Source organism: Limanda limanda, chromosome 10 (genome assembly GCF_963576545.1).
Source record: "Limanda limanda chromosome 10, fLimLim1.1, whole genome shotgun sequence".
In the NCBI taxonomy this organism is placed as follows: domain Eukaryota; kingdom Metazoa; phylum Chordata; class Actinopteri; order Pleuronectiformes; family Pleuronectidae; genus Limanda; species Limanda limanda.
In genome coordinates this window covers 11,772,087-11,790,570 of record NC_083645.1, presented here as the reverse complement: position 1 = coordinate 11,790,570, position 18,484 = coordinate 11,772,087, and the positions used below count along the sequence as shown (strand labels likewise).

At 42.2% G+C, this 18,484-nt stretch overlaps 2 protein-coding genes across 2 annotated transcripts; both read left to right on the top strand.

Annotated features, from left to right (window-relative positions):
- Positions 1–8,139: 8,139 nt before the first annotated feature.
- On the top strand, positions 8,140–9,277 carry LOC133011841 (gap junction beta-1 protein-like). The gene is made up of 2 exons (XM_061079755.1): positions 8,140–8,208; positions 8,436–9,277. The coding sequence occupies exon 2, from the start codon at positions 8,450–8,452 to the stop codon at positions 9,275–9,277; it is 828 nt and encodes a 275-aa protein (XP_060935738.1). The 5' UTR covers positions 8,140–8,208; positions 8,436–8,449.
- Positions 9,278–13,409: 4,132 nt separating this feature from the next.
- Positions 13,410–14,492, top strand: LOC133011523 (gap junction alpha-3 protein-like). The gene has a single exon (XM_061079254.1). It carries the CDS (start codon positions 13,410–13,412, stop codon positions 14,490–14,492), a length of 1,083 nt encoding a protein of 360 aa, XP_060935237.1.
- The last annotated feature ends 3,992 nt before the right edge of the window (positions 14,493–18,484 follow it).

Genomic DNA, 18,484 nt, shown 5'->3' with positions numbered 1-18,484 from the left:
TAGGATTATTGAAGCCTATATTTGCTGTGAAGCTCTATTCATTGGGGGGAAATGTGCTTTATAACAAGAAATGTTCACACAGTGTTTTGGGGCCCCCTGTCCCGGTCAGCTCCCCGAGGCCTGTGTCCTGTAGTAATCCATCCATGACCACAGAGGTCCCTGGCCGCATTATTGTAGGAATCAGACCTAATTTGCTGTGTGAATTCTCGGATAATTAAGACATGATGGTCTCATATTTTCTCTCCAGCTCATAACCTTCACTCAGATTTGTGTCTAAATTATTCTCCTGACAGTCCAGCAGGGAGAGGTCACCCTGTAAAAGGCCCATAAAGGCCCGTCAGCTGAAAGACATCCAGCAAGGCTCTTTTAAAACGTAATCTATGATCTATTATAAGGTGAATAATATGACAGAATATTAGGTCCACTGAAAGGGGGGAAAAGTCACACTATTGGGAGAATTAAGTCTCCAACAGAAAAAAGTTGTAATTTTTTGAGAATAAAGTTGTAATGTTACGAGAAAAGACTCCTAATTTTCTATGATAAAGCTGTAATATTTATTACAAGTCGTATTACAATTACATTTATTCTCGTAACATTATTCTTTCAGTTAAATAACGATGTAAATCTTGAAATATTATGGCTTTTTTCTTGTTAATTTTTGCCTTTATTCTCGTATTAGTACGACTTTATTCTTGTAGCAGTTCAGCGTTATGTTGTCATAGTACAACTTTATTCTCGTAATATCAACTTTTTACTTGTTTAGTTTGTTCTTGTTGAATTATGAGGCGACTTGGAAAATTATGAATTTCTTCTCAATAATGATTTTATTCTCCCCACAGTACGACTTATGTTTTCGTAATATTGCCAACCTTATTCTGGAAATATAAGAACACTAGTCTTTAATTCTATTGATGTCCTGATATTCTGTCATGGAGGACAGAGACAGACATTATAATTAACATGACGCCACGTCTTACCTCTCATTAGAAGCGGAACAGGGGCAGGTGGTTTCAACATGGCGGCCAGTGGCTCCTCGTCCTCCACCGTTGGCTGAAGACGGAGCAGGAAGCCGCTCACTGACGACAGAGGAGGAAAGACGACGAGGAAAACTAGTTCCCGCGCTGCTGGAACTCTTCACACGCAGAAACTTCGAACCGTGGTTTACAACATAGACTGTATATATAAGGTTTCCAAGTAGCATATTAGCGTGTTAGCTCGTTAGCTAGCTCCCGTTAGCCGGCGGACCGCGGCCAGACACCATGACTCCTCCCCAGCAGCAGCAGCTCCAGCACCGTCAGCCTCACTCCTCCATCACTGTCACTCACAAAGTGCAGCTGATGTACAAGCTGTTTCTGCTGGAGCACAACAGGAGGACGCTGGAGGAAGAGCTGAGCAGCTTCACCAACAAGGTGCAGTCCTCAGGAGTTTGACTTTAGGCTTTAGGTTAGCATTACCTGTGGATTAGCTCAGCTAGCTAACAGGCTCGCATGGTCAAACCTGCAGCTCCGCATAGATATGTTACTCATGATTAGGGTTGCAAAATTCCGGGAATATTCAAAGTTGGAAACTTTCCATGGGAATTAACGGGAATAAACTGGAAATGTTGTGGGTGATTTATACTAACTGTATTTACCTTGTCATATACAGACATAAATATAAACATTTTTTTTTGTCATAGGCTGATTTGAGCCCTGAGGAAACTTTGGGCACTTGCTTCTGCATCGTTGTCATTCTTAACATAGGTCTTTGCACAGTATTTGCGAATGTACACAGCCTTTCCTTCTACATTGGATGGGGTGAAATGTCTCCACACCTGAGATAGTGCATGTGGTATTGTTCTGTAGAATAAGATGAGAAAAAAGTTTGTAAAAAAACACTAATGCAATGCCAGAGATATAAATAGTTAGCCAAACAATTGGAATCGTCTGTAAAAATATTTTACAATTGATGGATAAATGAATGGAAATAGGCTAGATGAACAGATAAACAATCCTCAATAAGCATGCTAATATGTTTTCCCCAGTAATATCATCGAAACTTACCCGACTAGTCCTGCACACTACAGCAGGCCTCAATAGCTCTGCTGCAGTGTGCAGGATGCTGGGAATTATCTGTGCATGTGATGGAAGAACGCATAGTGGAGGGTTGAAATTCAATGTGCAGTGTGTGCTGCTTTCCATACATCTTTAAAATAGAGTTTTGAATGATGTTTTTATTGCTCAGCGTTTAATTTGCGTATTTATTTATTTTTCAGAATTCCCGAGCTTAACTTCCCATGGAAAGTTTACGGAAATTTACCTGAAACTTTCCGCTCCTTTGCAACCCTACTCATGATATATAATTACTGAATAGCAATATTTCAAATTAATTGATAAATGTTTATTTTCCTATTTATTTTATTTAATCCTGTGAACTTAAGCAGATGCATCGTAGTAAAGGTTGAGGACATTTTTGGGTAAATTATTAAATCGTCAAGTGATTTGTTTTCTGTATATCAAAAAAAATGGCTATTTTTTTAACCTAAATTTTATAGTATTTAAATATGTTATTAATGTATTTTTTATATCTTGACTTGTGCGTGTTTCACTTTCCTTCAGGCCTATGATGACTTTCAAGGTTTCTTGAATCCATCTTCTCCCACCAGTGTGTTCAGTGATCTCTCTAACGCTTTGGATTCAAAATGTGAAGCTCTTGACAGGCTCTCAGCTTTATTAAAGGATCTCACAGTTGGTAAGTCAAGAATTAGTTATATAATTTTAGCTTCCAGTCTGTCATTGTAGATTTTCATGTTCAAGATAAATTTAACACATTAACAAATGCATTGTGATTTAGGAACTTTAGTGTATATTTCCATAACAAACCACTGTGCCCTGCTGCTTCTGTCACCGTTACAGAGCCACGTGACTGTGTTCAGCCGGCTGTCGGGTTCGGAGTGAGAACAAACCGGCTGCAGCCACTCGGAGACAAGAGAGTCCTGATGACAGATGTTCTTAAGTTTGGGCCTGTGTTACAGAACGTGCTCCTGGCGAGCTCCATAGCGAAAGCTGTCCAGGTGGTTGGAGGCGCACAGTCCCTCCAGCAGCTGAAACATGTCCTCATCTCCCAGCCTGCAGCGGCCCGGGAGGATGACTTGATTTACAGCGTCTCTAGTGGCTACATCAGGGCCGGTCAGACCAAGCGCTCGCCCTGTAATTCAAAGGGTGGAGAAAAAGAGCAAGCTGTTACTTATGAGGAGAAAAGCCAACCTGATGATGTGATTCTGCCACCTGCCATTATTCAGAGCCCAGAGATCCATGCAGAGAGACCATCACCACCGCTACTACCTCCAATACAAGCTGTATTTCCAGAAATCAGCAAGCCAACACCCATGAAAATGACACCACTAATTAAGTGGGGACGGGAGGACGATGTCCAGGTGCAACACCAAATGCAAACAACCGCTCAGCTGCAGCTCTTGCTCAGGGCCGAAGCCAAAAACTCGGGTGCACTGGAGGTCACAGTCACGAAGTGGAACAAAAGTATGTACGCCTCCGGTTCACCACGGTCAACGTCGCCTACCATCAAAACACAGAGCTACCAATTCAGAAATATTGTGACAGACGATCTTGTCAGAGCTCTAACCCCGAAAACATTGCGTGTAGACATTGAAAACCAAGCCCCTGTCTTCAGAGTAAAACGAATGGAATCGAGCGGCTCTCTGACCTACACGTGTGTGATTGCAACAAAGACGGAACTGTGGGATATTGGAGACATCTTCACAGGGGTGCAACAAGCCCATTCGGATGGCAGCCCAGAGAAAAAAGAAGGCTGCCAAAATATAACTGCTCAAGTGGAGAACTCTAGTGTAAACATCCAGTGGAAAACCCAAACTCTCCAGTGCACAGAACCTGAGAGAGAGAACAAGTCCGCTGGCGCAGAAACACCAGCGATCAACATTGTTGCCATTCCCGAGTTCCAGATCAAGAAGTTTGAAGAGACTGAAGTTGTGGTGTCTCATATTATCAGCCCAGGCAACTTCTACATCCAGCACGCAGACTCCCTCTCGAAGCTGCAGGCCCTTGTTACAGAGTAAGTCGTTCAGCATGGATTCTAATCTCTTGACTGCTTTTTCTCAGCTTTTTTGCAACCCTCACTTGTTCCCTGATCACATTTACAGGACCTACAGGGCCACTTGTTCCTTTTTTTCATTACAGTTTTCTTTGTAGATTTTTTTTTCGTTCTCCCCCATTTTAATAATCCACATGTTTCTGGTTGTCATTATTTTTCTCTCATTTGCAGCAGCTGGAAAGCCAGTAGTTCATATGCCGAGCAGAACTGCATTCCAGACATTGGAACCCAAGTAATGGGTTGGTTCCCTAAGCGAGAACAATGGTGCAGGGCTCAGGTGACAAAGATATGTGGAGTAAGTGGAGGTGGGTTGAGTTTTTGTTTTTGGAATGGTTTTGCAAATGCATACCTCTAGATGGTAGCAGTGTCGCTTTGACTGCATGTAGCCACTTGGAAATGTCCTACTGTGTTTTGAACCTGCCTTTCTCTCCATCTTGTGGATGTAAGATAATAACTCCACTGCCGGTGCTGGGTGTGAGACCTCCATCAACGTGGAGGTGAAGAGGCTGGACCACGGTGACACCGCCTGCCTGTCACTGGGGAACATAAAGGATCTGAACCCAGAGATGTCCGTCCTTCCATTTCAGGCTTTACACGTCTCACTTGCAAATGTAAGCTGTTCCCTGCCCAAGTTGGCTGCGTAATCATCTGCATGCATGTAAACTAGCCCAGATCCCTCATTTATGAACATGATAAGATTTTCTGCGACAGGCGTGTAGATTATCTCTCTCAGGATTTGCATAGATGGAAATGGTTAATACACAGCGCTCTGAGAGTGTAGTCTCAATCATTGGCGTTTGTCCACATGATTAGTCACAGCCTTATCTATTGCTCAGCGATAAAGGAAATGAATTATCTCAGTTCACGGTATTCTGTGTCTTGTTTCCTGCCGCCCCCCCAGGTGATGCCTGTGAATGGGAGGGACTGGTCTGAAGAGTCAGTGGGCTGGTTCCAAATGATGGTGTACAACAGGACACTTTATGCCCGCTTCTACCCGCAGGGGCCCAAAGTTACAGTCGAGCTGTTTCTGGAAAAGGGCAAGCTCGGAGCAATGAGGTACTTCACAATGAAACACAATCAGTTTATTGTAAATGTGGAGTTACAGAATTGTAAATGGCAAACTAGTAAAATGATTAATGGATCAAATCTTATTTCCTGCAACAAACAAGATTATTTTATTCTAATGGGTATCACAGTTCCACTGATGTAATTATCTGAATGAAGTGTTTGTCTACTGTGTGCCTGGTTGGCCATTTTATAACGTGTGTGTGTGTGTGTGTGTGTGTGTATATAAGTATAACATTAACTGTGATCAAATTGATTTGTTGGTTTTAGGAGAAGTGCATCGTTGTCCCTGAGACTGGCCCAAAATGGACATGCAAATCACAGCAAGCAGAAGAACGTGGGTCTCCTGAAAAGTAAGTGGAGTTACAGTGTGGATACTGTATGGTAGTAGGTGACATAACGTGTGTGTGACCATAGCAGCACATTCCATTTTCATTACATTTCTTTCTTTTTTCACTCTTAGGCACCGTTAAAGGAAAAATCAGAAAACAGGATTCTGACTGGGAGAAATACCTCATCTCCTGCTATACTCAAAGTAGGAAGTTACTGTGAGCGCTGGTAGTCTCTGTCTCACAACCAGCCTGTGTTTTTGCTGCAGACAAAATCACTTGAGAAATATATAATCCTTCTTAAACGCGAGATTTAAATGAATCATCGAGCTTCTACTGACCATGTGCATAAATTACTTTTAGGAAAACTTTGACAAGCTGCTGTGATCGGCACTTTGCAGTAGACAGGTAATTTGAGGATATTTAATTAAACAATAAAAAAATTGATTGAGCAGATCGGCACACATTTGGTATTATGTATCAGCTTTCTTGTGTATTATGTCTTATAAAGCAATTCATAAGGTATAAGTTGCAAGACTGTAAAGCTCTGTTATATTATTTGAACTTGTATTTGTGTTACAGCATCTTCGTTACTTTCCTATCAATTATTTAAAAGACAACTCCTAAAATGGGAATTAATGAATATTTTCTTATATGTCTGGGGACATGGGACAAAAAGTGGTGCATATTGTTGTAGTTTGAAAATATCATCCCCCTTTTATAGACGTAGTTTTTTACATAAATCAGGGAAATGTGTCTCAGGTCTGGATTTATTCCAGCTAGAAGAAGATGCCACTTCACTCTGTTCACTCAGATTACCCTGCCCTTCTTATTTCCTTTTCTTTTTATGATAATCATTATTGTAGCAATCCTATCCTGGTTATTAGTGTTGAGTTCTTGGCAAATATAATATTTGTATATGTATACATAAATATATGTATTTCTGCGGCTGTAATAAAGTGATATCTCCATTTGCATCGGCCCATGTCTCTATGTTCTATGTAGACAAGTGTATCACGGAGAGAATATAAATGAGGGTTAGTCCATTCAAAGAATTACCAGGCCACGCAAACCCTCCCACTAGATCTGTCAGAAGTGACGCAGAAGTGCTCATAGCACAGTGAGCCGCTATAGTTCATCTGATAGTACATGACAAACGACCACATTGTGTTTTCACTTGTTTTCAGATTGTTGTCACTCTAAAGAGTTGTTTCTACTGCAGCAGGGAGGAGTTTGACCAGAGAAAACAGTGAAATCTCAATTTAAAAAGTCATCATTTGACATCAGTAGATTATGTCTGTTTATATTGGACTGTGGGCGTTTGCATCCATCATTGTCCAGTTGCTGATTTGTTACGGTATATTGTTTTGGCTCATTCACGGGCAGACTTGTATTTCACAACAGAGACAACTGCAAGTGATCTCTAACTCAAATGGATATTTGTTGTACTGTGTCCCACTTTGCATCACTAAATCTGTCAAATGCTCAAAAAAGGATATCAAACAATTTAAATCAATATTCATATTGATAGTAAACTATTTAGAATTTAATAGGATATTGTTTGAAATACTTTTGCATGCCCAGTTTCTATAAAGTACAAAAAAACCTTAAACATCTAAAAATAAAAGAGTTAAATTGTTTGAATAAGATCTTGTTTTATATAACTCTTCCTGTCATTAAGTATGTATTTTCTTCTTCGTCTCCATTAGTGTTTGCTGCAGCAGCTCATGTATTTTCTGGATGAATCTGTGAATGACTCTGCTCTCACTGACAGTGGCTCAGGTCAAAAGCTCTGTTCACTCCCCTGCTCTGCCAAGCACAATCAAAAATGTGGCAGGCTGAGGCCTTTTGTGTCCACACAGATTCCTTCTTTTGCCCGGGGTGGGTGGAAGTCGAGGCGTTTGATCTGAATTCTAAAGAGTCTTGTTGCAGCCCAATAAAGGCCGCCATTGTATGTAAATAGTTTATATAAGAGCATATGACTGCTACGGTGCAGGGCAGTGGCTAGTGGCGGAGGAATGATTAGCATTTTCCAAACGCACACTGTTCTCGGTCCAGCCTTTTGGCTTCTTAAAAAACACAATATTTTCATTGATTTCCGCCTGATTTGTACACATCTTTGTGTACCACCACAGCTGAAGGTAAATTAAATGTTCTCATTCTACTGTGTTCTACTAACATTCAGTGCAGTGAGCTCAGTTTGTTATGATAGTTAATGCTGACTTGCCCCTTACCCCGAGAAATAACTTGGCATGATATTATTATAATAATGACCCTTTAGAGTGGTAGTAGGAGTGTGATCGCTCTTTTTTTTATCAGGAGCTCTGTAGCTGTTCTTGTAAACAATGAGATCTCTCACATAATGAGCTGGATGTCTTGCTGGTTCCCTGGAGAAATTTGCTGGCACTCTGTCAGTCGGTCTGCAACTGGGCTGTAGGTCAGTTTGGGAGAACAGTATTAATATGGTATGAGTCGATCACGTGGTTCGCCAAATGTTTCGCAATTGGCTTCGACCTGCTGCGTCCTGTGACGGGGCACGGCAGTAGGCCGTCGCCTCTGCTTTTATACAGCCGACTGTACCTACTCGGCAGTTTTTGTCAGTTGTTCCTTATTCTGCGAAATCCAGCTTGATGCTCACGTCGCACATCAAAATGGTTATCTTCGGACCCGGCACTGATTACGCTGCTTGCACTGCTGGCTGAGCCTGGTAAACCTGGAACTATTAATGTTACAACCTTTATATGTTTACTAAATTATCAATTTGTTTGTGGATGGTCTTAACCAAGTAATTTATGATAAGTAGCCATTCCTATCAATGTGATTTTATGCAAATATCAATGGATATAATGTTTTTAACTAATTTAAGACTTCTGATATTTGTTAGTTGCTTTGCTTATTTCTATTTAACCTAAACTGAATATTTATCTTCTGCAGACCTGGAGTCGAAAATGAACTGGGGAACCTTTTATGCCGTGATCAGCGGCGTAAACAGGCACTCGACCGGCATCGGACGCATTTGGCTGTCGGTTATCTTCATCTTCCGTATCCTGGTCCTGGTGGTCGCTGCGGAGAGTGTTTGGGGCGATGAGAAGTCGGGCTTCACTTGCAACACCCAGCAGCCCGGCTGCAACAGCGTGTGTTACGACCAGTTCTTCCCCATCTCGCACATTCGCCTGTGGGCTCTCCAGCTCATCCTGGTTTCCACTCCTGCGCTGCTGGTGGCCATGCATGTGGCCCACATACGCCACATCAACAAGAAGATACTGAAGAAGGCGGGCCGCTGCAGCCCCAAGGAGCTGGAGCACGTCAAGAGCCAGAAGTTTGAAATCACCGGAGCTTTGTGGTGGACGTACATGATCAGTATTATCTTCAGGATCATCTTCGAGGGGGCTTTTCTCTACATCTTCTACCTGCTCTACCCTGGCTTCAAGATGGTGCGTTTAGTGAAGTGTGACTCGTACCCTTGCCCCAACACGGTGGACTGTTTTGTCTCCAGGCCGACAGAAAAGACAATATTCACCGTGTTCATGCTGGCAGTGTCTGGGGTGTGCGTGCTGCTTAATCTGGCCGAGGTGGTGTACCTCGTGAGCAAGGCCTGCAAAAGGTGCTTTTGCAGCTCTGAGGATGAGTCCAAAACCGCTTGGATCAGTCCAACATTGTCGTTTAACAGGCAAAATGAAATCAATCAGCTGATAGCAGACCACTCTATCAAGTCTAAGTTCACTGTGACCAAAAAGAGCCCGAGTGAGAAGGGTGAGCGGTGCTCTGCCTTCTGAGACTCTTGCCTTTCCGTCTCCCTTCGAACTTACCAACAGTAATCACACATGTCCAATGGGACATGGTGCTCTGCAGTCATGTCACACACAATGTAGATTTGATCATCTGAATCCACATTTATTTATGTATTGTATCATTCCGCGTTAGTTGCTGTTAGAAGTTGTCGAAACTACTTGGAGCCAGTTGTGAAGGTTAAAGGAAAACACCAATGGTTTTGCATGTTCTAGCTGATTTTCTACAAATCAAACATTGACGTCATAGGCAACCTTTTACCGGAGCTTACCTTGATTTGTTAGGTTTTTGTCCGGCCTTCGCAGCAGCTTAAATTCATCTCATTAAGAAAAGCTGCCAAGTTGCAACGATGGAATGATTGCTTGAGCTAAACAAACCATGACCACGAGGATCATGCTTCCATTTATATTTGTCAAAGTTGCGTGACAGCTCTCACTTTAATGTGCGGATTTGACGAAATCCCACAGGTGTGTCATGTTTGTGTCCTGATTAGACCCCCGAAGTCGCTGCCAAACTAGCTGCATTCATGAGCTATGACATGGGAAAATCAAACCCAGCAGAGGAACCCCGGGCACGAAATAGATGTGAGAAGTTTAACATGAATATTTACGTTTTTGCGTTCGAAATGTTGCTGTTCGGAAACGGACTCCAGTTTAGGATATCGGTTTCTCACCAGCACACAGACGCACCATCCAACAGATTTCTCAAATTCTTCCAATGCGATTAAGCTGCTTTGAACGGAGAAATTCAGTTTTGACGACAAAATAAGGCAAATTAACTATTTTAAGGATTTTTTTTTAAGATATGTATAGAGTTTAAATGCATACTGCAAATTGAAAGGAAAATAGTGTCTGTCTGGAGAGAACAAAAATACAAAAAGAAAAGGACACAAATAATTAAAACTTGCTTTTATTTGTTCCCGCGATTATGTTTGTTGCCTAATTTCTAGTAATTCGGACAGAATGTGCAAAAAAAACATTGGTTTTGTCTTGAAACGGAAGTAGAGCTGTCTGTTAACATTACAATGCTGGATAGGAAAGTCAACTTTTTCATTTAGATAAAAAAAAAAGTTCTGCTTCATATTTATTTCAGTCAAAGCTTGTGTGAAAAGTATTGAAGAGAAAAGTATTTATGTGAATAACTTGTTTGAGCAGTAGCGTAACTTTAGCTCAGTGGTAGAATGCTTTGATTAAAGTGCTAAACTAACCCTTGCAATATGATAATATAACTAAAAAATAACAGTTGGTGCTAGAAAACCAAAGATATGAATATTGTCAGATCATGGAAAACTGCCATTGGATATTAAATGGTCAATGTAAAAGGAGAATAAATTATTTCAGAATTTTCTCCTCAAACCTTTTTACATCATAATTTTTAACACTGATGGTTTGAGTACATAATTCATTTTGGGTTAGTAAGACTTCGTCCCATGTGTATAAAGCAAGTAGTGTTTAACAATATGTTAACTTGATGAAACGACCAAATTATAAATATTCATTATGCCTTTTCTGCTGGGTGAGTCACTGAGGGAATATGGAACATCCCACTACTGTACATGCTTTTTCTCTTTACAATAGATTCTGATTTTGTATGCAGTTGTACATTCCCGCTCGCTTCCTCGCCGCTTCTATTTTTAAGTTATTTCTCCAGTTGGCTCTGATAAATGTTTGAGGTTGACCTACTTTTTAAAACAGAGACCATCACTCTGACAGTTGGCAACTGCTTTCTTTAATGTTACCCTGCATTGTATATTATCCAGCTTCGCTTTGGTCCTGAAAATGTAATGTCCCATACGCTGGTATGTTAACCTGTTTTTGTGTACTTTGTAATGTAAAAAACCCTCATGTTTATTTGTAAATGCACATTATCAGTTTACATCTGGGTCAACAATCCAGATAGATTGGATAGGGGTTGGAACTATATACTGTGTGTACATAATGTAATATAAAGAAATAAATGAATAATTTGACACATGAACTTCAGACAACTGATTAAGCTTTTTTACAGTTTCTGTCAAATGAGTTGTAGAGAACTGATAAAATAATTAAGTGTTAATATTCTTCACTGAATGGTATACTCTTCATTCATAAATATCAGTCCCCTACACATGACTTTTTTTTTTCCATTCAAGATCCATGTATTATTCTCAGATAGCAAAGAAAACATCCCACTAAAATCAGCGTTAATTAAAATGAAAAAGAGTTCCTGGATCTGCCCCCTGATCCAGATCACACCACATTTAACTGGTTCTTTCTTGACACATCACATCCTTCTAAAATTGGGGGTAATCTGTTTCTAACAAAATAAAACATAACCTCCACCAAGGCCAATCAATCCCTCTAAATTAAAACAAGCCTCATAACTAAGCCAACATGACAATCTGATCATGAAATTATAATCTCCATTGTGGAAGAAAAAGCTGCATCATTTCCTCAAAAGTATGTACAAAAAAAAAAAAAAAAAAACATCGCACGATGGTCGAGCAAGTGAATAAAAACAATCCTGGATCTGTCCCTTTTTCAAGATCTGCGCTAAAATGTAATCTGTCCTCTTCCTGGCTCATGTCACATCCTTACAAGTTTCGTGGAAATGCGCTCGGTAGTTTCAGCGTAATCCTGTTTACAAACAAACAAATGAAACATAATCTCCTTGGTAATTATATCAGCAGTGTTTTCCACAACCGGGACTCATGTCACTGCTCATTTCTTTAACTTTCTCTCTGCCGTCCCTCCTTCCCGTCACTGTGATTTCAAACCTGCGGATGCAAACAGCTACTCGTCTCCAAATCATACCCTGCCCCCCTGTGCACCCCCCATGATAGGAGAGACCCTCGTGCTATATTTAGGCCCCATGAGCACTTGTGGCCAGACAAACTTACCAGACAAAGCCATTGGCCATCTGCCCTGTCGCTCACTCTTGCGAGCGAGTAGAGTGGCTTTAATAGTTTATATTAGAGAGTTTGCCCTGAGCCAAATTTAACCACGCGGCGTGTGGGTGGGTGCAGACATGGTTGAGAGAGCATCCAGCGGGGCTACGTGTGTGTTGTGGTCAGTGGAAGACCCCGGGGCCTGGATCCTGATTCCTGTCTGAGCTGCATCTGAAGACGGAAAGACTTGAGTCAGTGGGTTGTTGGCCGGTGGCTGTGACCAGCGGGAGACCACGTTTTCCTTTCCATTCAAGGGCATTGCTGGGGGCCCGAAGCCCAGTTCTCTGCACTGAGGCCTGTCAGTGAGGCAGAGAGGCCTCATGGACCCTCACAGGCGTGTAATGCTTCACCACACGGGATGTGTCAGCTGACGAGGTGGGTTTGACCGGGTGAAAGTTTGGGATTTAGGTCTACAGGGGAAAAAGTTAAATATATACTTAAGGAGCGTGTGGTGGTAAAAGGCTGTAGTTTGTTTCATTAAATTATCATTCTAATAATGGAGGTTTACCATTGAAAAGAGGACCTTAGTTTAACCTTTAACCCAGTCATCAAAAGACTGGATCTAAATCTTCAGCAGCTTGTGAGTTCACCTGCACATTTCAGCAGTTATTCGGAATTTAATTTCCCACGCAGTGTCCTCCCCTGAATTTGCTGCCCCTCCACTGTACAGTAAATCCGTCAGCTGCAGAATATATTTTTAACATAATGTGTCACAGGAGCTGACAGTACCAGCATTACTCAACTGTTTCTGATCGTCACTTCCACCACAGTTCGTGTGGATCATGTTGCCTGGGCTCAGGTTGTGAAGGCCGGGAGCCGCCGACTCATGACTGGAACCCAGCCCCCCCCCCCCCCCATCTGCACTTGCCAAATATATATGCTCCTAAAGTAAATATAATTCTCTCTGAGTCCACGTGGAAAAGGCCACTACCTGCTCGGCAGCAGGGTCCGCCGGGAGGGCAGTCGGTTAGTCACTCTGTTCCCAAGAGACTCATTCGGCCTGAGCTCTGCTGAACTTGGTAAGAGATTCTATAGAGGAAATGGCTGAAGCTGACTTTTACCTCTATATGAGTTTAATGTTGGTGATGGGGTAGATGTTCTTCTTTATACACGTCAAGAATCAGATGAAGTGCTTTTGTGTTTGATCTCTTCTTTTGATGCATCTACAGGCGCAGGTCTGAGCTCACACAGCCATGGGGGACTGGAACCTGCTGGCAAAGCTTCTGGAAAAAGCCCAGGAGCACTCCACCGTGGTGGGGAAAGTGTGGCTCACCGTCCTCTTCATCTTCCGCATCCTGATCCTCAGCGCGGCCACAGAGAAAGTGTGGGGCGACGAGCTGTCGGGCTTCACCTGTGACACCAAGCAGCCCGGTTGTGAGAACGTGTGCTACGACATCACGTTCCCCATCTCCCACGTCCGCTTCTGGGTGCTGCAGATCATCTTCGTGTCCACGCCTACGCTGATCTACCTGGGACACATCCTCCATCTGGTGCGGATGGAGGACAAGCACAAAGAAAGGGAGATAGAGAGGGCACAAGCTGAAAACCCAGACAAGCAGGTCCTCATTGTGGATGTTCATCACAAAAAGGCTCTGGTGAAGGACAAGGAGGGCAGAGTGCGCCTGCAGGGGGAGCTTTTGCGCACATATGTTTTTAATGTGATCTTTAAAACCCTGTTTGAGGTGGGCTTCATTGTGGCTCAGTATCTCTTGTACGGATTTGAACTGAAGCCCATGTACACATGTGGCAGACCACCCTGCCCCAATGTGGTAAACTGCTACATATCCCGGCCCACTGAGAAAACCATCTTCATCATCTTCATGCTGGCGGTGGCCAGCTTGTCTCTGTTCCTCAACCTCGTAGAGATGTATCACCTGGGCTTCACCAAGTGCAAACAGGGCATCACCTTCAGGAGAAATAGACAGCTGAGTAGGAGAGCCCACAAGGGACCCGAAGACACCGCTGTGCCCTTCGCACCGAGTTACGACGACTACTTCCACCAAGTCCAGCCTGCCTACCCTCCAGTGCCCAGCTACAACCTCTCCCCTCTTTCCGAGGGCACAGACTCGTCCTTTCACCCATACCACAGCAAGGCTGCTTATAAACAGAATAAGGACAACCTAGCGGTGGAGAGGAGCAGCAGCAAGCCAGAGGAATGTGACCTGAAAGGGAAGAAGGGAGCAGGATCAGCCCCTGGGTCACCGACGCAGGCCCGGCCGGGCCGCATTGCCAAACACAGCAACAGCAAGACTAGAATAGATGATCTGAAGATATGAGAAGGTTTATGTTTCTCTCAGGGGTCTTAAAAATGTTGTGAGAGGATCATATGTTGTCTGGACACATTCATACATGTTGGACTGACTTCCCTCTTTAAGATGGCACAGGTTTGACTCATTCCAGCTTCGTGAGGGGAGTGACATTTACTGGGCACACAAAGAAGCTGTGATGTGGCTCAACAAAAACATTTCTATCAACCGAGACCTATAATCATTTGATCTTGTTTTTATTTTTTCTTTCTCATTGTTGCATAAATGGTTTGTGATACACCATTTTTGGCAAAGCCCTTATTTCAGTTGGTATGCATTAAACATAAAGCTCTTTTTTAATTCAATTGGTTTGTGTAACATTTTTCCACTCTTTGTTATTGTCACTGAGAATCTAACAGAAAATACCTTCTGCTCAGGTTCTTTATGTCGAGCTTATCTTACTTTTCATTGTGTGATGAATGTGCCCGAACTTGGAGAGCAGCATCCAGGACAGAAAGGTGTTCGGCCCTGACCTGCCCTCCTTTCAAGGAAACCAGATAGTTAAATATAACTTCTTTTAACTCTTCTGAAGTCACCATCCAGCACTGTTCACTTGCTGCGACTTGTGAAGTGAAGAATTGTGCAATACCTGACAACACATTGGACACTGGAGTCACTGTAAACTTATTCCAGGACCCGCCTCAGAATAAATTGCCCTGGTCTCAGGAGTTCCCACATTTGTACTGTCTCCTTTGATAGTGACAGGCAGTAAATACATAATTATAAGCACATTGTCTTGTTTATCCTTGTTTATATCTGCGTTTGTGTCGTTGGTTTTCTCTAAAGCACTTGGCGGCAAACGTGTTTGTAATACTGTTTGAAATAAACCTGTCTTAAATTTGCAAAGTTAGCAGTGCTTTTGTCCTAGTCTTAATGAAGGAGGGGGCGGTTATTTCACTGGAATATGTGTCACAACTAATTTTCCTGAGATGAGGAATAAATCAGGGTTAACTCAGAAGTAAACATGATCATACTGGTATTGATATTGCATTTCATATTCACACGAAAAAGCTTCAACAGCAAGCAGCCGCTTTAAAAGAGTGAAAATGGAAATTTACTGAACACTGACATTCAGACATGGGTCAGGTGTGGGTTCAGTCTTTAGTTTCTATGCACACTAACACTTCAACCACACAGACACACACACACACGACTCATACTCATCTGTTCCAGGAAAGCACAGCACACTGTTATGGAAACCTTGAAATTAATGACACGGCATGTTAATGATGAGGGAGCTCTCTCATCTCTTTGGACCGGTATGTTCCTGATTTCCTGTAAATGTATGGGAAGAGCAAATATGATTTTTCTTTCTTTTTTTTTTATTTGACTTTAATGTATTAAAAACAAAGGGGTTCAGTTTGCTTCAGCTGCAGTGTGTTGATGTGCTGCGACAGGATCGAGTGTAGTCTGGACACACTGTTCTCGATGTCGGTGTGTTGTGGTGCCAAAGACAATATGTTTCAAATCTCCAACATGTCAGTTGAGAAAATAAATAATCGCCTAAGCAGACAGAACAGTCAGGATTGTTATTTGTTACGTATATTACGTATATGTTATTTGAGACAAAGATTATATGTGTTTTAGAAATGCTGACAGATGAATAGATATGAGTTATGAGTAGAGATTGATTTCCAGCACTTTGAAATGAAATCCTTCTAGTGTCAGGCCAAGATTTCAAACCGTGCGTGCATCGTGGATTCGGTCCGTTATAGAACACATACTGTGTTAGAAACATAGAGTGTGCCAGCACCATGATCACCTGCCACTCCTGGACAATACAAACGTGGTGATTTCTGCACTTTGTTTGAAAGGAGCTGTGCACAGACCGATCGGGGGGGACGCCATCCGAATATTGCTCTCTGTAGCGTTGTTAAAATTTTCTCTGATCATCCTTGACTTAGATCAAAATACAACAACACTCTCCCTGATATATCCAAGTTTGATTTATTAATGTGGTACAATTTGTTTACTCGTTTAGAACTTAAAATGTGTAAAGAGCTGCAAAAGATGCTGAACCCTAATTTAAACCTTAATACAGTCCATCACACTGACACTTGCATATTTTCACAGGGGAATAAGTGATTACAAGTATTGTGGCAGACATAAGAAAATTATGTTCCAGCCATTGTTTTTATTTGTATATAAAGATCTGTCACATTATTTTGAATAATGTGGCACATCTTAAGAAAAGAGCAGAGCTACATCAAAACACTTTGATGTAGCTCTGCTCTTTTCTTAAAATGCAGACTACCAACTGAAGTAAACTCCAAATATATATTTACCTCCCCCACTTAAAATATAAGGCCCATTTTAGTAACTGACGTACGTGAGTGTGTTAAATTTGGTGCAGCTTGAGCGCCATTCTATTTGATTCAATTAAACTAAATGTTCTATCTTTATCTTTTTGTCAAATACAAATGGGGATACCACAATTCTTTAAGTGTTCTAAATGGATCTTCCAAATGCTTTTCCTTTCAATTAAGAATTCTTACCTTAAATCTTCTTAGAGACCTGCACATAATTTACACAGACTGATATATTGTCCCTATTTTTTAAAAAGCACATGATGTGCTTTGGGGACAGATATGTGACACTTCAGCACTGTTATTCTTTCCAGAGCTGAACCCGGTGATCATCTCCTCTGAGCTCCAGCCCAGACTCACACAATAAAGCTCAGCCTCTGTGGATGTAATTCAATGTGTCCAGATGAGTTATTCCCTCACTTTATTCAGTGTGTTCCCTGTGGAGTGATGCTTCGTGTTTCCCACCAGCTACAGCACAGTACTCTACTGCCCTCTCCCTTCACCAGGACTCAAACACTGAGTCAACGATGCTCATCGGAGGGGGTGCATCTGCCAGCCACGCCACCTGCTGGACAAAGGAAATGCAAGCGAGACACTTGACATTTTGCAATGCCATTTTAATTTGAATCTCTATCTTACTACTACAAATACTACCTTACTTTACTTTACTTTACTTTACTTTTCTTTACTTTACTTTACTGTTCCTTACTGAGTGGATTGCAAGTCAGGATTCATTTCACAACACTAAGAATAAAGTCATCCAGGAGCTTTGCATTAGTGTTTATTCAATCCCTGACTCAAGTTAAAGTGTTCAGCGTCCACTGGCCTGTTTTCATCACACTGACACCATGTGCCCAACCTGCTAATGTGTGATAAATGACAAAGAGCCAGGAGCAAAGCATGCCCTTGCACCAACTTAGTGAAGCTGTGGGGGCGAGCTTGTGAAATATCAGCCGAAAGGGAAACATGGGTGGGTGGGTTGGGAGATTTCTGACGTTTGCTGACTGAATCAGACTGACTGCTCGCAGGCCTGTCACCTCATCACCAAACACCAGTCTTGTTAAGCTCCATGCAGACTGCACCACACTCTGCAGAGCGCCTCAGTGTGGGTGCTGCTCTGTGGGGAACTGGAGGCTCACAGCAGCACAGAGGGAAACAAACAGAAATCAGCTGCTGACATTGGTTTGTGAGGCAGGGATGATCATTGTGGCTGTGGGCATCTGTCACTCCTCCTCTCGGCCTCCGTACCGTGCTGTCTGTCTGCTGCCGTCATGTGAGAGCGGAGACCCTCTGCACAAGTGGCTGAGGCTGTCATCTCAGCAGACTTGTGTTGTTATGGTGACTGGATTGATTCTATACACTTTAATCTCGATTTCCAGGCAGAGAGTTGAAATGAGGACAATCAATTTGAGAGCGAAATATTCTTCTCTTTCCTGTCCATATCAAATATTTGCCACATTATGGACAGTGGGCATGGAAAGAGGATAAGTGGAGACATCGATTTGTCATCGCTAGTCAGTGCAGTTCAATCTCCCTCTGAGATAAAAGCTGCAACAAGTCCAATAAACTCTGAACTGTATCTGACTGAATAAACATACAAGGTGACATTGATCCAAGTGTTTAAATAAGTAAATGTGCATAAATGTGCATGCACAC